This window comes from Caloenas nicobarica, chromosome 1, assembly GCF_036013445.1.
Source record: "Caloenas nicobarica isolate bCalNic1 chromosome 1, bCalNic1.hap1, whole genome shotgun sequence".
In the NCBI taxonomy this organism is placed as follows: Eukaryota; Metazoa; Chordata; class Aves; order Columbiformes; family Columbidae; genus Caloenas; species Caloenas nicobarica.
The window spans coordinates 120,245,395-120,262,789 of NC_088245.1; the positions used below are offsets into that span (position 1 = coordinate 120,245,395).

At 40.7% G+C, this 17,395-nt stretch overlaps 1 protein-coding gene across 3 annotated transcripts in view; it reads left to right on the forward strand.

The window, feature by feature from the left end:
- The window catches only part of PRDM15 (PR/SET domain 15), a 42,184-nt gene extending 25,971 nt beyond the window's left edge, over positions 1–16,213 (forward strand). For 2 of the 3 annotated variants that reach the window (XM_065639419.1, XM_065639434.1), the window contains 11 exons: positions 506–637; positions 1,538–1,672; positions 3,642–3,805; positions 4,268–4,347; positions 4,948–5,067; positions 5,769–5,900; positions 6,409–6,492; positions 6,690–6,865; positions 10,785–10,865; positions 11,238–11,450; positions 11,949–16,213. In XM_065639419.1, the coding sequence (XP_065495491.1) occupies positions 506–637; positions 1,538–1,672; positions 3,642–3,805; positions 4,268–4,347; positions 4,948–5,067; positions 5,769–5,900; positions 6,409–6,492; positions 6,690–6,865; positions 10,785–10,865; positions 11,238–11,450; positions 11,949–12,425 (1,794 nt within the window). In that variant the 3' untranslated portion in view covers positions 12,426–16,213. The remainder of the gene's footprint in view (positions 1–505; positions 638–1,537; positions 1,673–3,641; positions 3,806–4,267; positions 4,348–4,947; positions 5,068–5,768; positions 5,901–6,408; positions 6,493–6,689; positions 6,866–10,784; positions 10,866–11,237; positions 11,451–11,948) is intronic. The other variant, XM_065639427.1, reaches the window with a different exon arrangement.
- The last annotated feature ends 1,182 nt before the right edge of the window (positions 16,214–17,395 follow it).

The window sequence follows — 17,395 nt, forward strand, 5'->3', positions numbered from 1 at the left end:
AAAGTGAATTCATGGTGTAGTCACGGCACTGCTGTGTTTGGGTGTTAAATGCTTACGATCTGAAGTTGCTGTTATCACAAGTATGAAGACTGTGGGTTTAACTAGTGATTTTATAAATGTTTAGTGATTCATGGTGCAAGATGTACTCAAGCAACTCTTAAGTTGGTATATGGACCTTTGTTTTTAATACTTTGAATATGTTACTTATCAATGAAGGTAGATTTTGTGGATGTGTCTTTTTGCAGATAGATGCAGAATTCGTGATTCAAAAGATTTAAGTATTTCTAAATCTAGCCTATATAATTTTGCTGTAGCTTTTTTAGAAGTCTACCTCTGAACAGCTGATTTCAGTCAGCTCTTTGCAACCGTGTACATATGTTTTGCTGTGCCTGCAGTTTCTGAGGTAGTCTGCTGGCTGCTTAACAGGAGCTTCTACATGTTTCTGGCCAGAATGAATAAAATAGGACAGTAAATATGTTCTGTACCTTCCTTCCTTTTCTTTTAGGTATTTTCATGTAGGAGCAACATGAACAAACACCTTCTAACACACGGAGACAAGAAATACACCTGTGAAATCTGTGGACGGAAATTTTTCAGGGTGGATGTGTTGAGAGATCATATTCATGTCCATTTTAAGGTATTGTGTTAATAATTTATTAGAAAAGGTGTGTTACTTAGCAGACATTAATAAGCAGTGATGTTTCTAGAGCAGCCTGACGTGGGTTGTGCTCTGATTTACCCATGGCTCTGTTTTTCCGTAGCTGGATTGCTACAGAGTATGTGGACTAGCATATGTGAAGTTATTTCAGCTACCCCTGCAGAAGACTGTTCCAAACACTATGGAAAAAACACCTCGGTGACCTTGGGTGAATCACAGTGGTTGCTCAGTTTAAAGCAGAGAGAATAATTTAACAGGAAGGCTGCAGACAGATGTATTGTTCCAGTGGTACTTTGGTTGGGCTGAGGGGTTACTGTCATACCCTCTCTTTGCATGAAAAAAAAAAATCAAACAAGAAAACTAACTGTTCCTGCCTTTTCCATTCCAGTGATTGTAATTCTCTTGTGTATGCCAGCATAACTGCCTGTGTGTTGAGTTCCTCACCTGGCTTTATCAAAGTGTTCCAAATGACAAAAAAACCCCTATTAATAGTGCTTAATTAGACACAGATTATTTTGATGTAATTAGGTTAACACTGAATTGATTGGAAAGGAGTTTTAACTCAGTGGTGCTCATAAAGACACTTATATGGATGTAATACTGCACCAGTGGAGTGTGCGTTTGCATTAAAGTTCCTTTCATACACAAAAAAATGAGTATTACCTGTTTAGATAAACAGTTGCTCCTTGTTTAGTCATGGACAGAGGAAATTTGTTTACCCGAATTGAATGGAGCAGGAGGATATTCCAAATAAAAAATGTTACAGCAATTCTTAATGCAAGGTAGTCTGCATGTCAACAAAAGCTGACAACTGTGTGTTACATTTTGAAATAAACGTTTAATTTATTAAAACAGGATATTCTTTTGCACCCTACACAGGACATAGCACTAATGGATGATCACCAGAGGGAAGAGTTCATTGGTAAAATTGGAATCTCATCAGAGGAAAACGATGACAACTCTGATGAAAGTGCAGATTCTGAGCCTCACAAGTATAGCTGCAAAAGGTGCCAGGTAGCTTTAAATACTTCCAATTTAATTTGTTTTGGGATGGGGGGGTCTGGGAGGGAGTGGAGATGTCGATAAATTATTCAGAATTTTAAATAACGTTAAGGGTTCACAAAGAGGAAGCCAGTCCACAGGTCTGCTCTCTTCTGCAGTGCTTGCTACTGCTGATCTATGAAGTGATGCTATTCCGTAGGATGTTAGGTGATCTATAAGGTGAATGTTAATACTTAAAAAGATACATACACATACATACGCTTATCTGTGTGCAAGGAAGCAAGCAAGCAAAATTGGAGGAAAAAACCAATAAAGAAGCATTCAGAAACTTATACTACCTTTTAATTATGTGCAAATTAAAATTGTTATAGGACTTCTGAATGATGGAGTCCACAAATTGATTAATTTTTATGAGATCAGATGGTCCTCTAGTGGATATCCAGTTTGGGAGATTAAGGTTGCTGCTTATGTTCAGTGTGTTGCTTATTCTTGGCCTACTCTACATACTAACAGAATGGCATTAGAACTTCTCCTGGAACATACTTAGTTGTCAGCTGAGAGAGGAAGACTTTTTAAATCTCTTACTGCTTGTCTTTTGCCATTTTGTAAAGAAGTGATGGGGAAGAATGGCGTCTTTAAGGCCTGTCTGGATTCTGTGCCCTTACTGGGCAAGGATGCTCTGCTGGGGTGGGTGGGATGCAGAAGGAATCAGTGAGAACAGCAAAACTGGCCAAACTGACGTACAGACAGGGAAATGTCGATAGTTAAGCCACCGGGTTGGCCCCTGGAAATCAGAGCTTATTTCAGTCTACACTTAATGTGGTGAAAGTGCTTCATTTTAAAGACAGGGCAATAATAATATTTCAGCTTTCTGTTCTTATCTGTGAGCTGTTTTTAAGTGCAAACTGATTTTAAGCTTGTGTCAGTAAGCATAAGATGATGTGGTATCACAGCAATTAATCACGTGTTTGCTTTCAGTGTGGTAATTTTAACTCCTGACACTTAATGGGTACGTGAACTATGTAAAATTGTATGCTTCCAAATGAGGCCAATTGTGCCATTTAAATTAGAAAGCTCTTTTTGGAAGCTGGTTTTTTTGAGGGGGGGTGGGGGTGGGGTTAGTGCTTTTTTAAGTGTTTGTGAAGTAAACAGTTGTGTAAGGCAACAGCTGTGGAAAATGAGTGTTAACTGTAATGAGATGGAGAGGCTCTTTTTGGCTGAAAATAGCTGTTCACACATTCCTACGGGAGAACAACATACAAATGAGTCTTAGTGAAATATCCCTTATGATCTCTTAAGAATGTCTCTTTTTTTTTTTTTTTTTTCCCCCTTTACCAAAGTACCCCTTCACCAAGCTGTGCAGTGCTGTCAGAAATGCCCTGACTAGTTCCAAAATTGGAGCAAAAGATCATGTCATTATGGCACTTTGCAGGTTACTTTGCCCAGGGAACAAAATAGTGGAGCACCTGTCTGTCACAGTTGTAGCACTTCCAGGAGCTGAGCTGGAATCACTGTCCTGCAACGCCTGGAAATACCAACTCTTCTGGAGCTAGTGCCAAAGCTTATTATGCAGACTAGAGCTTACTGTGTCCCTAGAGCCCAGAAGACGTTTTTTCCAGAAGACATTTTCTCTGTGGCATCCTTGCTTTGACAGCTAGCAGAGGTTAGACGTGGTTCTCTTCAAGGCTGTTCTTCAGCGCACAAATAATTGGAGGTCTTCAACATGTACAGTGTGAGAAGCAGAGGTACCACCACCTCAAGCTAGTTTTCCAAATGAGTTAACTGATGTCCTGCAGCAATGCGCTTGTAATAGCCAAAGGGCTTCAGGCCTAAAACCAAGTTTAACAGATTTTTCGTCTAGTGATACGTGGGCTATTTATGTCTCCTAGCTCTGGCTCGAGATCCTGGTAACTTGTTACTGGATCATTGCTGTTCCCAAGGGCTTTTTTCCCTTTTCATTCACTATTGGTTGCTTCCACAGTTGACTTTCGGCAGAGGGAAGGAGTACCTGAAGCACATCATGGACGTGCACAAGGAGAAAGGCTACGGCTGTAGCATTTGTAATCGACGTTTTGCCTTGAAGGCGACTTACCATGCCCACATGGTCATTCATCGGGAGAACCTGCCCGATCCTAACGTGCAAAAGTAAGAGGATATATTGGACTGATATAAGGAGCTATGTTTTTTGAAGATACAGTGGCTCTGCCACCTGATGCTTTTGGAGAATTGGGCTGTACTAAAATATCTGAAACTGTATGATGGGTGTTAAAATGTTTATTAAAAGCCTGAAATATATATCACTAATGATTAACTTCACACAGGTGATTAGTAAACAGCCTCCCAGTTTGGGCTTTATAAAGTATAAATCTATGATTTTGGAAAATGTTTTCTAAAAACTATGATTTGAGGATATAGCAATGCCAGAGCACTCCAAGCTTCCAGTGACCTTATGGGTTTCTTAAGGCTCATTTTAAAAATGCATTTATGTTTCAAGGAACTTTTATAGTAATCGGTACTACCAAATGAAATACAGTTACTGACAGAAATGCCTGAAAAGCACCTCTGTCTCAAGAAAAGAATGTCAGTTTTTGGTCTCTTTGGTTTCAGATACATCCATCCATGTGAAATCTGTGGAAGGATTTTTAACAGTATAGGAAATCTGGAAAGACATAAGCTTATACATACAGGTAAAAATGTTGTGTTTATTATTATCAGTATTAGAAAGAAATTTCTTTTGCCAGTGGTTGCCTTATTTTTTCAGGAGGAAATAAGTTATGTGTTTTTACTGTAAGTTACAATAAGATGAATGTAATATTTATGCCTTTAGAGTAGACCGATTTTCTAAAGCAAGTGGTATTAGTGAAAATACTTGGTCTAGGCACACAGTCCAGATTCCTAGTTAATATGTTGCAGGATTCACCTGCTAAAAATCCTAGTTCTGTGTTGTGTTCTTCCCCAAATTTTTATCCATGCTGCCTTCTCACCATTACGCAGGCTGAAAACTGCTATTGCAAAATCATTTTTAACAGCTCATTATTATTTCACGCTATTCAGTATTTTCCTACCTCGGGCTTTATCTTCTTTTTCAGATATCACATTAAAAGCCAGCTTTTCTCTCTCTCCAAAGTCTTCTAAATTTATTTGGGCTACAATATGCATGAAAAGTGTGGTTGACAACACAGGTGGACTGTTGCCCTCTAATTCACCAGTTTAGTCAGTTTTTAGGAGATGCGCATTTTTCATTAACTTTTTTTTTGTTCATGTTGTCTTTTACATTTATTTTTAAGGTGTAAAAAGTCATGCTTGTGAGCAATGTGGCAAATCATTTGCTAGAAAAGACATGTTAAAAGAACATATGCGAGTCCATGATAATATCCGAGAATACTTGTGTGCAGAATGTGGCAAAGGTATGTCTAATGCCTTGTTTTCCATTAATTGTGATACTGAATAGCAGGTGAATATCTGAATTAAAGCTACTTCCATTCTTAGAATGTTGGAAAGGTCCTTGGAGTGCTGTAGATCCTGCAGTTTTGCAAGGCAGAAACTGTATTAATCAGGAGCCTTATGAGTAAATAAACTGCCCCTAATTTTAGACAATTTAGTTTCATGGCCTGTAAGACAAAACTGATTTTAATAAAATTTGCTTCTGTCAGATTGAGGAGTGCTTGCCTGAGTTCCAATGCATTTGTAGCACAAAAGTGAATACAAGTTGATTTTTTCATCTTAGGCTGCTTTCAGGCTTAAGAAATAATTTCTCTCTGAAAGAGCCTCGAGTCAATGTGGCTTTGACTTTTTGAATTGTTCATGTCATAATTTGAACAAATCTGAACTGGTATTTTAGTGGAAGGCAGCAAGTCTGACGTCCATAGGGATGTTTTGTCTTTGCTTGTCGCTGCTGTTTGCTTCTTCCTCAGTGGTTATTCAGATGTTTTCCAGAGCTTTTGCCTGGAATTAAAATAACTGCTACCTAAACAATTAAAAATACGCAATTGTGGACGTGCAGCAATTATAATCTTAGAGCACTTGGTTAACAACATGATCATCCTGAGTTCTCTTCTGAAAGTGGGAGCAATGGACTAATTACCATGCTGTATCTTTTGTCTCACAGGAATGAAGACAAAACATGCACTTCGTCACCACATGAAACTTCACAAAGGGATTAAAGAATATGAGTGCAAGGAATGTCACCGAAAATTTGCACAGAAAGTCAACATGCTGAAGCATTACAAAAGACACACGGGTGAGGTCTCTAAAGGTGTACAAAAGGTGCACTGAATCAGTTAAAGGCTTCCTGAGAGAACTCTTATGTACACCAGTCAGAGAGTATGAAGAATGCTAATTAAAAAAAATATGCATATTCTGCTTTTTGCAGAGGGAGATTTTGTCCTCTTATCAGCCAAGACCACCTGTTATACAATCAAGAAACATAGTTTAGTTAGTTTCATGTTTTGCTTTTTTAAGAGAATTTTTTTTTGGTCTAGGGTAGGTCTAGAGTGTTGGTTTTGTCTTAAGTTAGTCTTCAGATTCTCATTTCATGAAACAGAATTTTACCTACCACATCAATTTCTCTTGGATTCATTTTCTGCCAGATATAGTAGGATGGCTTAGATAAAAGTAGCTGGTGAACGTGGGTTGCTTCTACTTGTTTGGCTATGATTTTTTTTTTTTTTTAAGTATTATGAGACTCAGAATTGTCCCAGATACCTTAGATTGTTTTCACTCTGATAATAAATGTGCTCTTCATACAGGAATCAAAGATTTCATGTGTGAGCTCTGTGGCAAGACATTTAGTGAGAGAAATACAATGGAAACTCATAAGCTGATTCATACAGGTAAATCCTCTAAAAAACAGTATCCAAAGACAGTATCTTAATTCTGTTCCTAGGCTTGCTTTAGACTTGCCAGTCTTGGAACTAGTATCACAGATCATGTTACCAACATAAATTTGTTCCTCTTGTTGAGATGCTGACAACACGATACTCATGGCTGAGGACTGTTGCTAACAGCATTTCCTTCCATCTGCCACCAGTAGGAAAACAGTGGACTTGTTCAGTCTGTGATAAGAAGTATGTCACGGATTACATGCTACAGAAGCACATCCAGCTCACTCATGATAAGGTGGAAGCCCAGAGCTGTCAGCTGTGTGGGACGAAGGTTTCTACCAGAGCATCCATGAGTCGACACATGAGGCGTAAACACCCAGAGGTGAGTTAGTTTGGCAGGTAGATTGTCGGGTGGCAGGTTTTGTTTTGGGTTTTTTTTTTAAGGAAGTTTATGGCCTTCAGTGACTTGAAAGGAATTACTTTTTTTTTTTTCCTCCCTCTTTTTTTCTGTTCTTTTGGGGCCAAGTTTTGGTGGTGTCTGTTAAGCATGCACTTAACTGAATCAGCCCTTTCATTATATTATCACAGAATCACAGAATGTTAAGGGTTGGAAGGGACCTCAAAAGATCATCTAGTCCAATCCCCCCGCCGGAGCAGAAACACTTAGATGAGGTTGCACAGGAAGGTGTCCAGGCGGGTTTTGAATGTCTTCAGAGAAGGAGACTCCACAACCTCTCTGGGCAGCCTGTGCCAGTGCTCTGGCACCCTCACTGAGAAGAAGTTTCTTCTCAAATTTAAGTGGAACCTCTTGTGTTCCAGCTTGAACCCATTACCCCTTGTCTTACTGTTGGTTGTCACTGAGAAGAGCCTGGCTCCATCCTCGTGACACTCACCCTTTATATATTTATAAATATTAATGAGGTCACCCCTCAGTCTCCTCTTCTCCAAGCTAAAGAGACCCAGCTTCCTCAGCCTTTCCTCATAAGGGAGATGCTCCACTCTCTTAATCATCTTTGTGGCCCTGCGCTGGACTCTCTGCAGCAGTTCCCTGTCCTTCTTGAACTGAGGAGCCCAGAACAGGACACAATATTCCAGATGCGGTCTCACCAGGGCAGAATAGAGGGCAAGGAGAACCTCTCTCGTCCTACTAACCACCCCCCTTCTAATACACCCCAGGATGCCATTGGCCTTCCTGGCCACAAGGGCACAGTGCTGGCTCATGATCATCCTGCTGTCCACCAGGGCCCCCAGGTCCCTTTCCCCTACACTGCTCTCTAATAGGTCATTCCCCACCCTCTACTGGAACCTGGGGTTGTTCCTGCCCAGATGCAAGACACTGCACTTGCCCTTGTTATATTTCATTAAATTTTTCCCCCACAACTCTCCAGCCCGTCCAGATGTCACTGGATGGCAGCACAGCCGCCTGGCGTGTCAGCCATTCCTAGTTTGGTGTCATCAGCAAACCTGCTGATAGCACACTCTATTCCCTCATCCAAGTCGTTGATGAATATATTGAATAATACTGGTCCCAGTACTGGCCCTTGAGGGACTCCACTAGATACAGGCCTCCAACCAGACTCTGCCCCATTGACCACGACTCTCTGGCTTCTTTCCTTCAGCCAGTTTGCAGTCCACCTCACTACCCGATTATCCAGACCACACTTCCTCAGTTTAGCTGTGAGGATGCTGTGGGAGACTGTGTCAGATGCTTTACTGAAGTCAAGGTAGACCACATCCACTGCTCTGCCATCATCAATCCACCTTGTTATGTCTTCATAAAAGGCTATGAGGTTGGTCAAGCATGACTTCCCCTTGGTGAAGCCATGTTGACTGCCCCTGATGACCCTCTTATCCTTGATATGTCTTAAGATGGCACCAAGGATCAGTTGTTCCATCACTTTCCCAGGGATGGAGGTGAGGCTGACCAGTCTATAGTTGCCCGGGTCCTCCTTCTTGCCCTTTTTGAAGACTGGAGTGACATTTGCTTTCCTCCAGTCCTCAGGCACCTCTCCCATTTCCCAAGACTTGGCAAAGATGGTGGAGAGCGGTCCAGCAATGACTTCAGCCAGCTCCCTCAGCACCCGCGGGTGCATCCCATCTGGACCCATGGATTTATGGATGTCCAGATTGCTTAACTGGTCCCTAACCCAGTCCTCATCAACTAAGGCAAACTCCTCCATTGCCCTGCCTTCCTCTGGGGCCTCGGGGGTACGGAGCTCCTCAGGACAGCCTCTGGCAGAGTAGACAGAGACAAAGAAGGCATTCAGTAATTCTGCCTTCTCTGTATCTTCTGTCACCAGGACACCCACCCCATTCATCCGTGGGCCTACATTGCCTCTGGTGTTAGTTTTATCTGCCATGTATTTGAAGAAGCTCTTTCCGTTGTCCTTGACCCCTCTCGCCAGGTTTAATTCTAAGGAGGCCTTAGCTTTCCTAGTTGCCTCCCTACATCCTCTGACAACAGCCTTATATTCTTTCCAAGTGGCCAGCCCCTCCTTCCATGATCTGTAAACTCTCCTCTTCCACTTGAGCTTACCCAGCAGTTCCCTGTTTAACCAAGCAGGTCTCCTGGCTCCCCTCCTTGACTTCCTACATGTCGGGATGCTCTGATCTTGAGCTTGGTAGAAGCAGTCCCTGAATGCTAACCAACTATCTTGGGCCCCTTTACCTTCAAGCACCCTTGCCCATGGGATTTCCCCTAGTAATTTTTTGAAAAGGCCAAAGTTGGCCCTGCTGAAGTCCAGGGTTGCAATTCTGCTTGATATTCTGTTCCTGCCACACGAGATCCTGAACTCCACCATTTCATGGTTGCTGCAGCCAAGGCAGCCTTCCACCTTTACTGCTTCAACCAGATCCTCCTTGTTAGTGAGGATGAGATCCAGCAGCGCACCTCTCCTAGCCGGCTCCTCCACCATTCGCATCAGAAAGTTATCGTCAATGCACTGGAGGAACCTTCTAGACTGAGGCTGGCTGGCTGAGTAGTCCTTCCAGCAAACATCAGGGAAGTTAAAATCCCCCATAACAACCAGAGCCTGTGACTGTGAGGCTGCTCTCAGCTGCCCGTAGAAGGCCTCATCAACTTCCTCACTCTGATCTGGTGGCCTGTAATAGACACCCACAACAGTATCAGCCTTGCCAGCCTGCCCCTTAATTCTCACCCATAGACTCTCAACTGGCTCCTCATCTGTGCCTGGACAGTACTCAATACACTGTAGTTGCTCTCTCACATAAAGAGCAACTCCACCACCACGCTTGGCTGGCCTGTCTTTCCTGAAAAGGACATGGCCATCCATGACCACATTCCAGTCATGTGAGCTGTCCCACCATGTCTCTGTACCATGTCTCTGTATGTTATGTTTCAGTAGCAAACATATCTGATCATCAGTCCTTAAAAATGGAGTCCTGATTATTTAAATCCCTCTTCTTTTTCTGCCTCAGCTTAAATGTGTATTTTTTTCATGTTCTGTTTTCATCCATTAGTGAGTATAATTGATTCTTTTTTCCCCATTGTGTTTCTCTGTATTCAGAAATGATCTGAAAGAAGTGGTGAATAGAGAGGTGATGGCAGCATCTGCTGATGATAGAAAATTATTCTGAGTATTAAAGATGAATGCTGACTGCAGAGAATCTGGATTAGAGGGATGTTTTGTCTGACCCCAGTGGGGCTTTTTCTCTGTTCTAAATTTCTGAATAGCTATTGTGTTTCTCCTCAGCATTTGTTGTTTAGGTTGATGAAGGCTTCTCCATTCCCTTTGAGGCTTTTTTTTTTACTAACAATTTATCATTAGTATTGCTTTGCTGTGGACATTTTTTTTTATCATCATGACTGGGAAGGAAGTCAACAAAAAGCTTTATTTATTGATTTTTTTTTTTTTTAGATTAGAAATGCAGCTACACATCTGCAATCCAGGGGGCAACTTGTCTCTATTCTTTGATAAGCTGAGATGTATAGATTCAGCTGAAAATAACAGAATAGGACATAGTCGATAGGTTGATAAATAGAAATGCCAAAAATAATATTGTTTTTCGAACACATTGTTTCTTTTCTGTAGAATTCATGACTTCCCAGCAAGTTCTACCTAGAATATGAAAATAAACATTTTCTTCTATTGTTTTCTTTAAATTTTGCTGGTTTTCAGTGAGAAGGAAAAGATTATATGCCAGAAGGCCTTGTATTAAATAATATGTGTAAAATGTTAGATTATTTTTACTTTGTGGCAGGATTTGTAAGGGCAATACTGTATTGTCTGATGGTGGTATGCACTGCTGCACTTCACCAGCTGATACCTCTTTGTCCACAGATTGTTTCGGTGAGGATTGGTGATCTAGAGCAGTTGCCAGAGACAACTACCATTGATGCCTCCTCAATTGGGATTGTTCAGGTAAATTAGCTATTGCAGAATTCTGGTGGCAGCTAGGTTCCAGGCCTACTGGAGGTTGAGGTGGGGATGTCACTTTTTTGGTACATACCATAGCTGAGCGTAGGCTGATGGGCAAGGAATGTGCTTTTTTAAGAGGGTCACCACCAGCTTAACATGTATAAGCAGATGCAAGCTGTTGATCTGTGTTCTTGTATAACATGGGTGCTGGTAAAACGGAGGTAATTACAGGGTGAGGTCTCACTCCCTGAAATCAGGTTTTTGCTAAGGTTTGTTTCTTCACCTGAGAATTGACAGTAAACCAACTTCAGGCGATAGTCTCTTATTTAAAACTCCACTAAGCAAAATGTTTTCTTTGGAAATGTGTTGCTCCAGCCGGAATTAGCCTTGGAACAGGGAGAATTGCCAGAAGGGAAACAGCATATCAAAGCTCCTAAACGTGGCCATAAACGAAAACAAAAGTTAAGTGAGGAGGAGGAAACTCAAGTGCCTGAGGACCCTGCCTTCAGTGAATACACAGAGAAGGAAAGTGAATTCACAGGGAATGTTGGAGATGAGACTAATTCAGCTGTTCAGAGCATCCAGCAGGTGAGCTCCAGTAGCAGAGTGACGAGTAGCAGGTATTGCTTGGAGGGATAACACTTCTTTTTTCCTAATAGCAAACACAAGAGAGTGATCAGAACATTTAGAGCTAATTTGATAAATTGTGGCAAAATGAAGACGAATAGAGACTTTAAAAAAAATAAGGAGTTGGAAAAGTAAGCTCCTCATGTTTGTTTTAATTTCCTTTGATGTTAACCACCTCCTCGTTTGCCAGATACCACTGACTGGCTGAAGCTGGTGCAGGTTGATTCGGCTGCTTGTTTTGAATGCCGCAGATGCCTCCCTTGCATTACCTTCTTACTTCTATGCTTGGAAGTTGTTATATTCCAAGCTTTCCATGTTCCCCTCTGTGTGTATGACTTCTCTTGCTTGCAGTAGCAATACATGAGCCCATCGGCACACCGTTGATCTTTCTTAATGCTTGATATTTGGTAGTCAGCTGCAAGATATAAGGCTGAGGTTACCTTTCTCTTTTTTCCTCAGGTGGTGGTGACCCTTGGTGACCCAAATGTCACTGCCCCTTCCAGTTCTGTCGGGCTGACAAATATCACTGTTACCCCCATTACGACGCCAGCTGGGACCCAATTCACAAACCTCCAGCCTGTGGCCGTGGGCCACCTGACTGCACCTGATCGCCAGTTACAGCTGGACAACTCAATTCTCACCGTGACATTTGACACCGTCAGTGGTTCCGCCATGCTGCACAACCGCCAAAATGACATTCACATCCAGCCACAGCCAGAGGCAGCCAATCCTCAGTCTGTGGCCCATTTTATAAACCTGACCACCTTGGTGAACTCCATTGCTCCTCTAGGGAACCAGATAGCGGAACAGCATCCTCTGACATGGAGGTCAGTGCCTCAGACTGATGTCTTGCAGCCCCAGGCACAGCCAACGCAACAGCAGTCAGGACAGCAACAGGTTCAAACAGAGCAACAACAACAGATGTACAGCTACTAATTTATACTTGGAAAAGTTTTGAAATGGACAGTACGTAGAGACAAAAACACAGAGGTGTTTGGAAGATTTCTAATAACATTGCTGGATACCAAACAGAGATAGGAAAATGTTTATACAATTAAATGTAAGCTAAAATTGGCATAGCACCCTGCAACACCCTAATCTTGAGATTCTTACGCTGTCTCTAGACCTTACACTGTCTTAAAAAAAAAAAAAAAAGAAAAAGGAAAAAAAATGTCGCCATAAATATAGCATCCCCTTGCACTGTGTATTTTGTGCAGTAAGACTGAGATTTGACAGGAGCATCATAATACATCTTAACCAAAGCAGGGAAATCCTAAATATGATGGCACTGATGATTTATGAAACCCCTTCAGCCGTACCATGTCATGTCTTTCCATGGAAATTACATATGAATACCTTGTTCCCGGTGAGGTGGAATGCATTGGTGGTCAGCAGTTAGAGACTGAAATGTAAAGACACAAACCGGCAAAACAGTAATTGTCATGGTTTTTATCTTCTTTAGGTCTTGTATCTAACAACATTGGTAAAGTAGGTGGAGGTTGGGGATTTGGGGTGGGGATGAGTGTGGTGTGGAAGAAATACTGATTTCACAAATTATTTCCATTTTAGTCATGGGAAAAACTGTGTACCCATAACACAGTGTTAGTGCTACTTGAGTCAGAAAGCTGGTCTAATGCTAAAGCAACTCTTATGGTCTTCTAGTCAAGTTTGGATCAAACCAGTTATGAACTGAAAAAAAGAATGTGATACAGTTTTATGTAATTTTTCAAAACTGCTCTTTCAATATTGCTTTTAGCTAATAGGTCTGAAGAGCAATCAGTCCCCTTTGATCAAGTTCAGGATGTGAATTTTTTTCAATTAGTTTTCTTTCATCGTGTAATAAATATTTGAGAAAGCATTCTTTATATATATATATATACACACATATATATATATAGCCTTTGTACTTTAATGTGTGTTCCTGGTGAATATTTGTGTGAAAAACACTGTTAACCAATATGATTTTTACATCCTCATGTTGCCATTTCTCACAGAAATAATGTATGGGTTCTGTTCCAAAACTATATCAAAATTTATAGCCACACAGGGGACAGTGTGAAATATAAGAAAAAAGCATGTCTGAAGCATATGCTGCCACATGGAGGCAGTATGCCCTAGTGTATAATAGGCAAGGTTTGTATGACTGTTGGGGATATAAATAGTGGGTTAGGTCAAATACATCCTTGCTGATACTACCCTTTCAGTCCATTCTCCATACACTGATGTGCATTCTGGACTTTTGCATGTCAAAAAGACGGTATCTGTCCCACCGAGAAAAAGCAGCTGATATCAAAAAGAAATGAACAAAAAAAAAGTTGCTGCATGGAATCCTGAAAGGCAAATCTGTCCTTCCAGCTATGGCTGAAGAACAAGGTCCTTTGGGTCAGCAGACTGAGCCACAGAACCGTGCTAAAGGTTTTTGCTGAGGATAAGGCAGCTGCTGTGTTTGACAGTGAAGATAGATTGATGGTTGTAAAGATCCTGTCTGTGCCTATCGTATTTATGAAAATGTTTGATGTATTAGCAAAAATATGAATAGGAATGACTTCAGCTTTGAAAGTCTGTATTAACATGGACTACTTAAGCCCTAGAGGATGCCTTATAATCTCTACAACAAAATCTTCCAAAGTATAAATGTCTGAATATTAAAGTTAACCTCCAGTGGTTTTCTTGGTGCTGTAGCAGTGTCATGAGGGTCACTGCGCTAGGCTTTGTGTAAAGGTTAGTTGCAACAGGACATGAATGAGAAGGCGGTTTCTGGTGACAGATATTATGTGTCAGAGGAGCAGAACTACTTTTCTGTAAATGTCAACAAGCCTATAAAATGTCTGCATGGGAGGGACCTGTATTTGATGGGACGAGGATGCATATCAGAAAGAGAAGATATCTTTTACTGGTGTGGGAAAGAGAATTTTTCATTCCCAAGCCCCTTCTGTCTTCCTCAGATCCTTTTCACACAATACCATGAGATCCTGTAATTTTATTAGCCTCCCGATATCCTGAGAAGTGCAGTTTTATGCTCCTCTATCGCCTGGATTATTTCACCATTCTCTTGTGCCAGTGAAGTTTCTCCTCAGCTTTTCTGTCCACAAATGCTTCCCTTTCACACCCACTGGCCAAGAAAAATCTAGGTTTTATTTATGAAATATGTTGTTTATGTACTTGAAACTTTTTTCTTCCTGTATTTGGTGCCTAATTGGTAAAGGCATGTTATATTTTGGCAGGGTACTTCAGAGGGGGGAAAAAAAAAAGAGAAGGAAAGCAAATGAAGAGGTCCTAGGTTAAGTTGTTATGATAAATAAAAGATGACTAATATCTAAAAAATACATATATATATATATACACACACATGGAGGGTTACAGTGCTGCATAGGGAGTTTTTAGAAGGTCAGGGTTTTGTTTAGACATACATAAATGGTGATTAAGCTTTTAAATGGGGAACGAGGTTTTTTGCCTTAGCTGCAGAGTGAGTACATCTGCTCTACATTAATACTAGTGATAGTAGCTTTCCTGATGCATTGAATAAACCTGAGTCATTGTAACATGTAATTGCCTATTTGATAAGAATTGCACATAGAGGTAATCAACCATTACAGAGACCTCTCTGACTTTACGAAACCTCTTTGTCCTAATGTTATCCTCTGGTATTCTGTATTCTGGCACTGCTGAGCATCCCTCCCATGCTAACTGGCCCACGTAATCCTATCCAGGCAAGTTAGCATCTTAGTTTTCTGGTCATGAGTGATTCTAGCTGATTTAAAAAGGAATGATCACACAACAAATGCTTGCATGTTAGTGGTCACATATCTCAGTCTCAGTATCCCCCAAATCACAGAACAGCCCAGGTTGGAAGGGACCTTGAAAGTTCATCTGGTCCAGCCCTTTTCTGGAAAGGGAGCCAAGATGAAATTATCGAGCAACCTGTACAATTGCATCTTTAAAACCTCCAGTGACAGGGATGCTACCATGTCCCTGGGGAGGCTGTTCCAGTGGATGATTGTTCCTACTGTAAAAATTAGCTTAAACAATATTCTGCTTCAGGAGGGAAAAAATGTAACCACTGGAAGGCCTTTGACTAGGCCAGAAAATAGGAAGTTCTCTAAAAGCAAACCTGCCTAGAGCACTCCTTTTAGAAATGATCCTGACTGTCCCTGCAACCATCACTATGGCATCTCATCATCTCTCAGCGTGATTTTGTTATTACTCCTGTTCTTAACATCCCTATGAGAACACAACTGTGTCTTGGGTGTGCTGCAACATGAAACATTTCAAAACAAACGATTTTATTTGTTTTTGTTTCAAACAAATTATTTTGTTTGGAGACATTGAACATTGATGTCTTTTCAGACGGAGCTTACCTTGGACAAATAGTGACTGCCAGCTGCTCTCCCAGTTAAGCCTTTTTTAGATGGATACCAAAGTTATACTGATGCTGTTTCAAACTGCACAAGAAATAAAACTACATAAGGGATGTGCAATCTAAATTTCCTTTGCCAATTTGTTACGAGCCTTTTAAGCTGTAGGATGTGAAGGTTATTATTTCATCTGTGTGGTAGAGATTTTGCGTAACAACTGTTCAGTAACAAACTGGAATTACTTTGAGCCAAAGGAGTGATGTTGTGTAGTGTTCTGTGTATTGTCATTGTTTATTGCTAAGACTATTATTTAATTGAATGCTGTCTGTGGCACACGGGCTCTAAGTAAAAGAGCATCAAGGTACAGAACCCTTTCTCTACCAGTGTTATTATTTTCTGTTCCTTAATTAATGCATCAAACATTTTTTTCTTCAAATCACGTAGACTTGCTTCAAAATAAGCTTAATCATTATCTCACAGAACTTCATACATCCCACAATATATATAAACATGGGGTAGTATTCTAAAATATTTATTCTATAGCTTGTTACCGGGTAATAACACAAAGCAGAGGAGATTGGATCTTTCTTGGCTACCGTCTGTGGTGAGTTCTCTCAGGAAACCTGTATCAAGTGCTATTACACTCTCTAAAATTAAAATATTATTTTTAGATGTGTCAGTATAGAAAGTGTTGTTGCAGAAACTTACCAGTCCATCTTCTATCAGTCTAACCAGCTATGTTTCTGTACCTCTTTATTGTTCCAGAAGTTGTTTGAAGTTAACAGCTAGGTAACAGTTGAATTTATTTCTAGAACTGAATTTTCTGTCAGTTTGCCAGAGTGATGTGTTAGTGTTCTGCATACATAAAGATGCCTGAATTTCTCATCTTGAAAACCAGGGATGGAAAAAATACCAGACATCCAAATGACAATCCTATAAACACTATAGGTACTACATGAAAATGGATAGGGTAAATAGCTTAGTTACTACTGCTTTGTCGATTCTTGTTCCGTGAGATTTCCTCAGTGCTTTTTAAAGTAATAATGTCACTTTTGACCTTAGATTTATTATTGATGTAGGCACACCTGTTGGAAAATCTTTAACCCTTTATATTTTTGTTATGCCTTTTCGTGGTGGTTGTATGTTGGCCTCATCTGGTGTAAAGGGAAAAGAAGGAGACATACTGGAGTAGGATACTGCTGATCCACACCATGATTTACAGCCAAGCTCTGCTTGAAGTAGTTTTGGAGACAGACTCTGCAGCCAAGTGATGTCCATCTGCGAGATTAGTTAATGAGTTTTGTTTTCATATAAGGGCTTTTGCCCTGTAGCAAACCTGAAGTGTCATGTTGGCAACAGGAGAAAAGAAAAAAGTGTTTGCCTCATGTTTGTCATCATCTCCATCTTATTTTGTTCAGTACTGAGATGCTACCATGATATTTGCACTATATATGGCTAGAAGCCGTTTTCTTGATTAAAAATGTTGGAACACTGTAGGAAAGCACGGGTACTTTACCAGACAGTGTAACATGGTTGGAAAACATGTTTCTT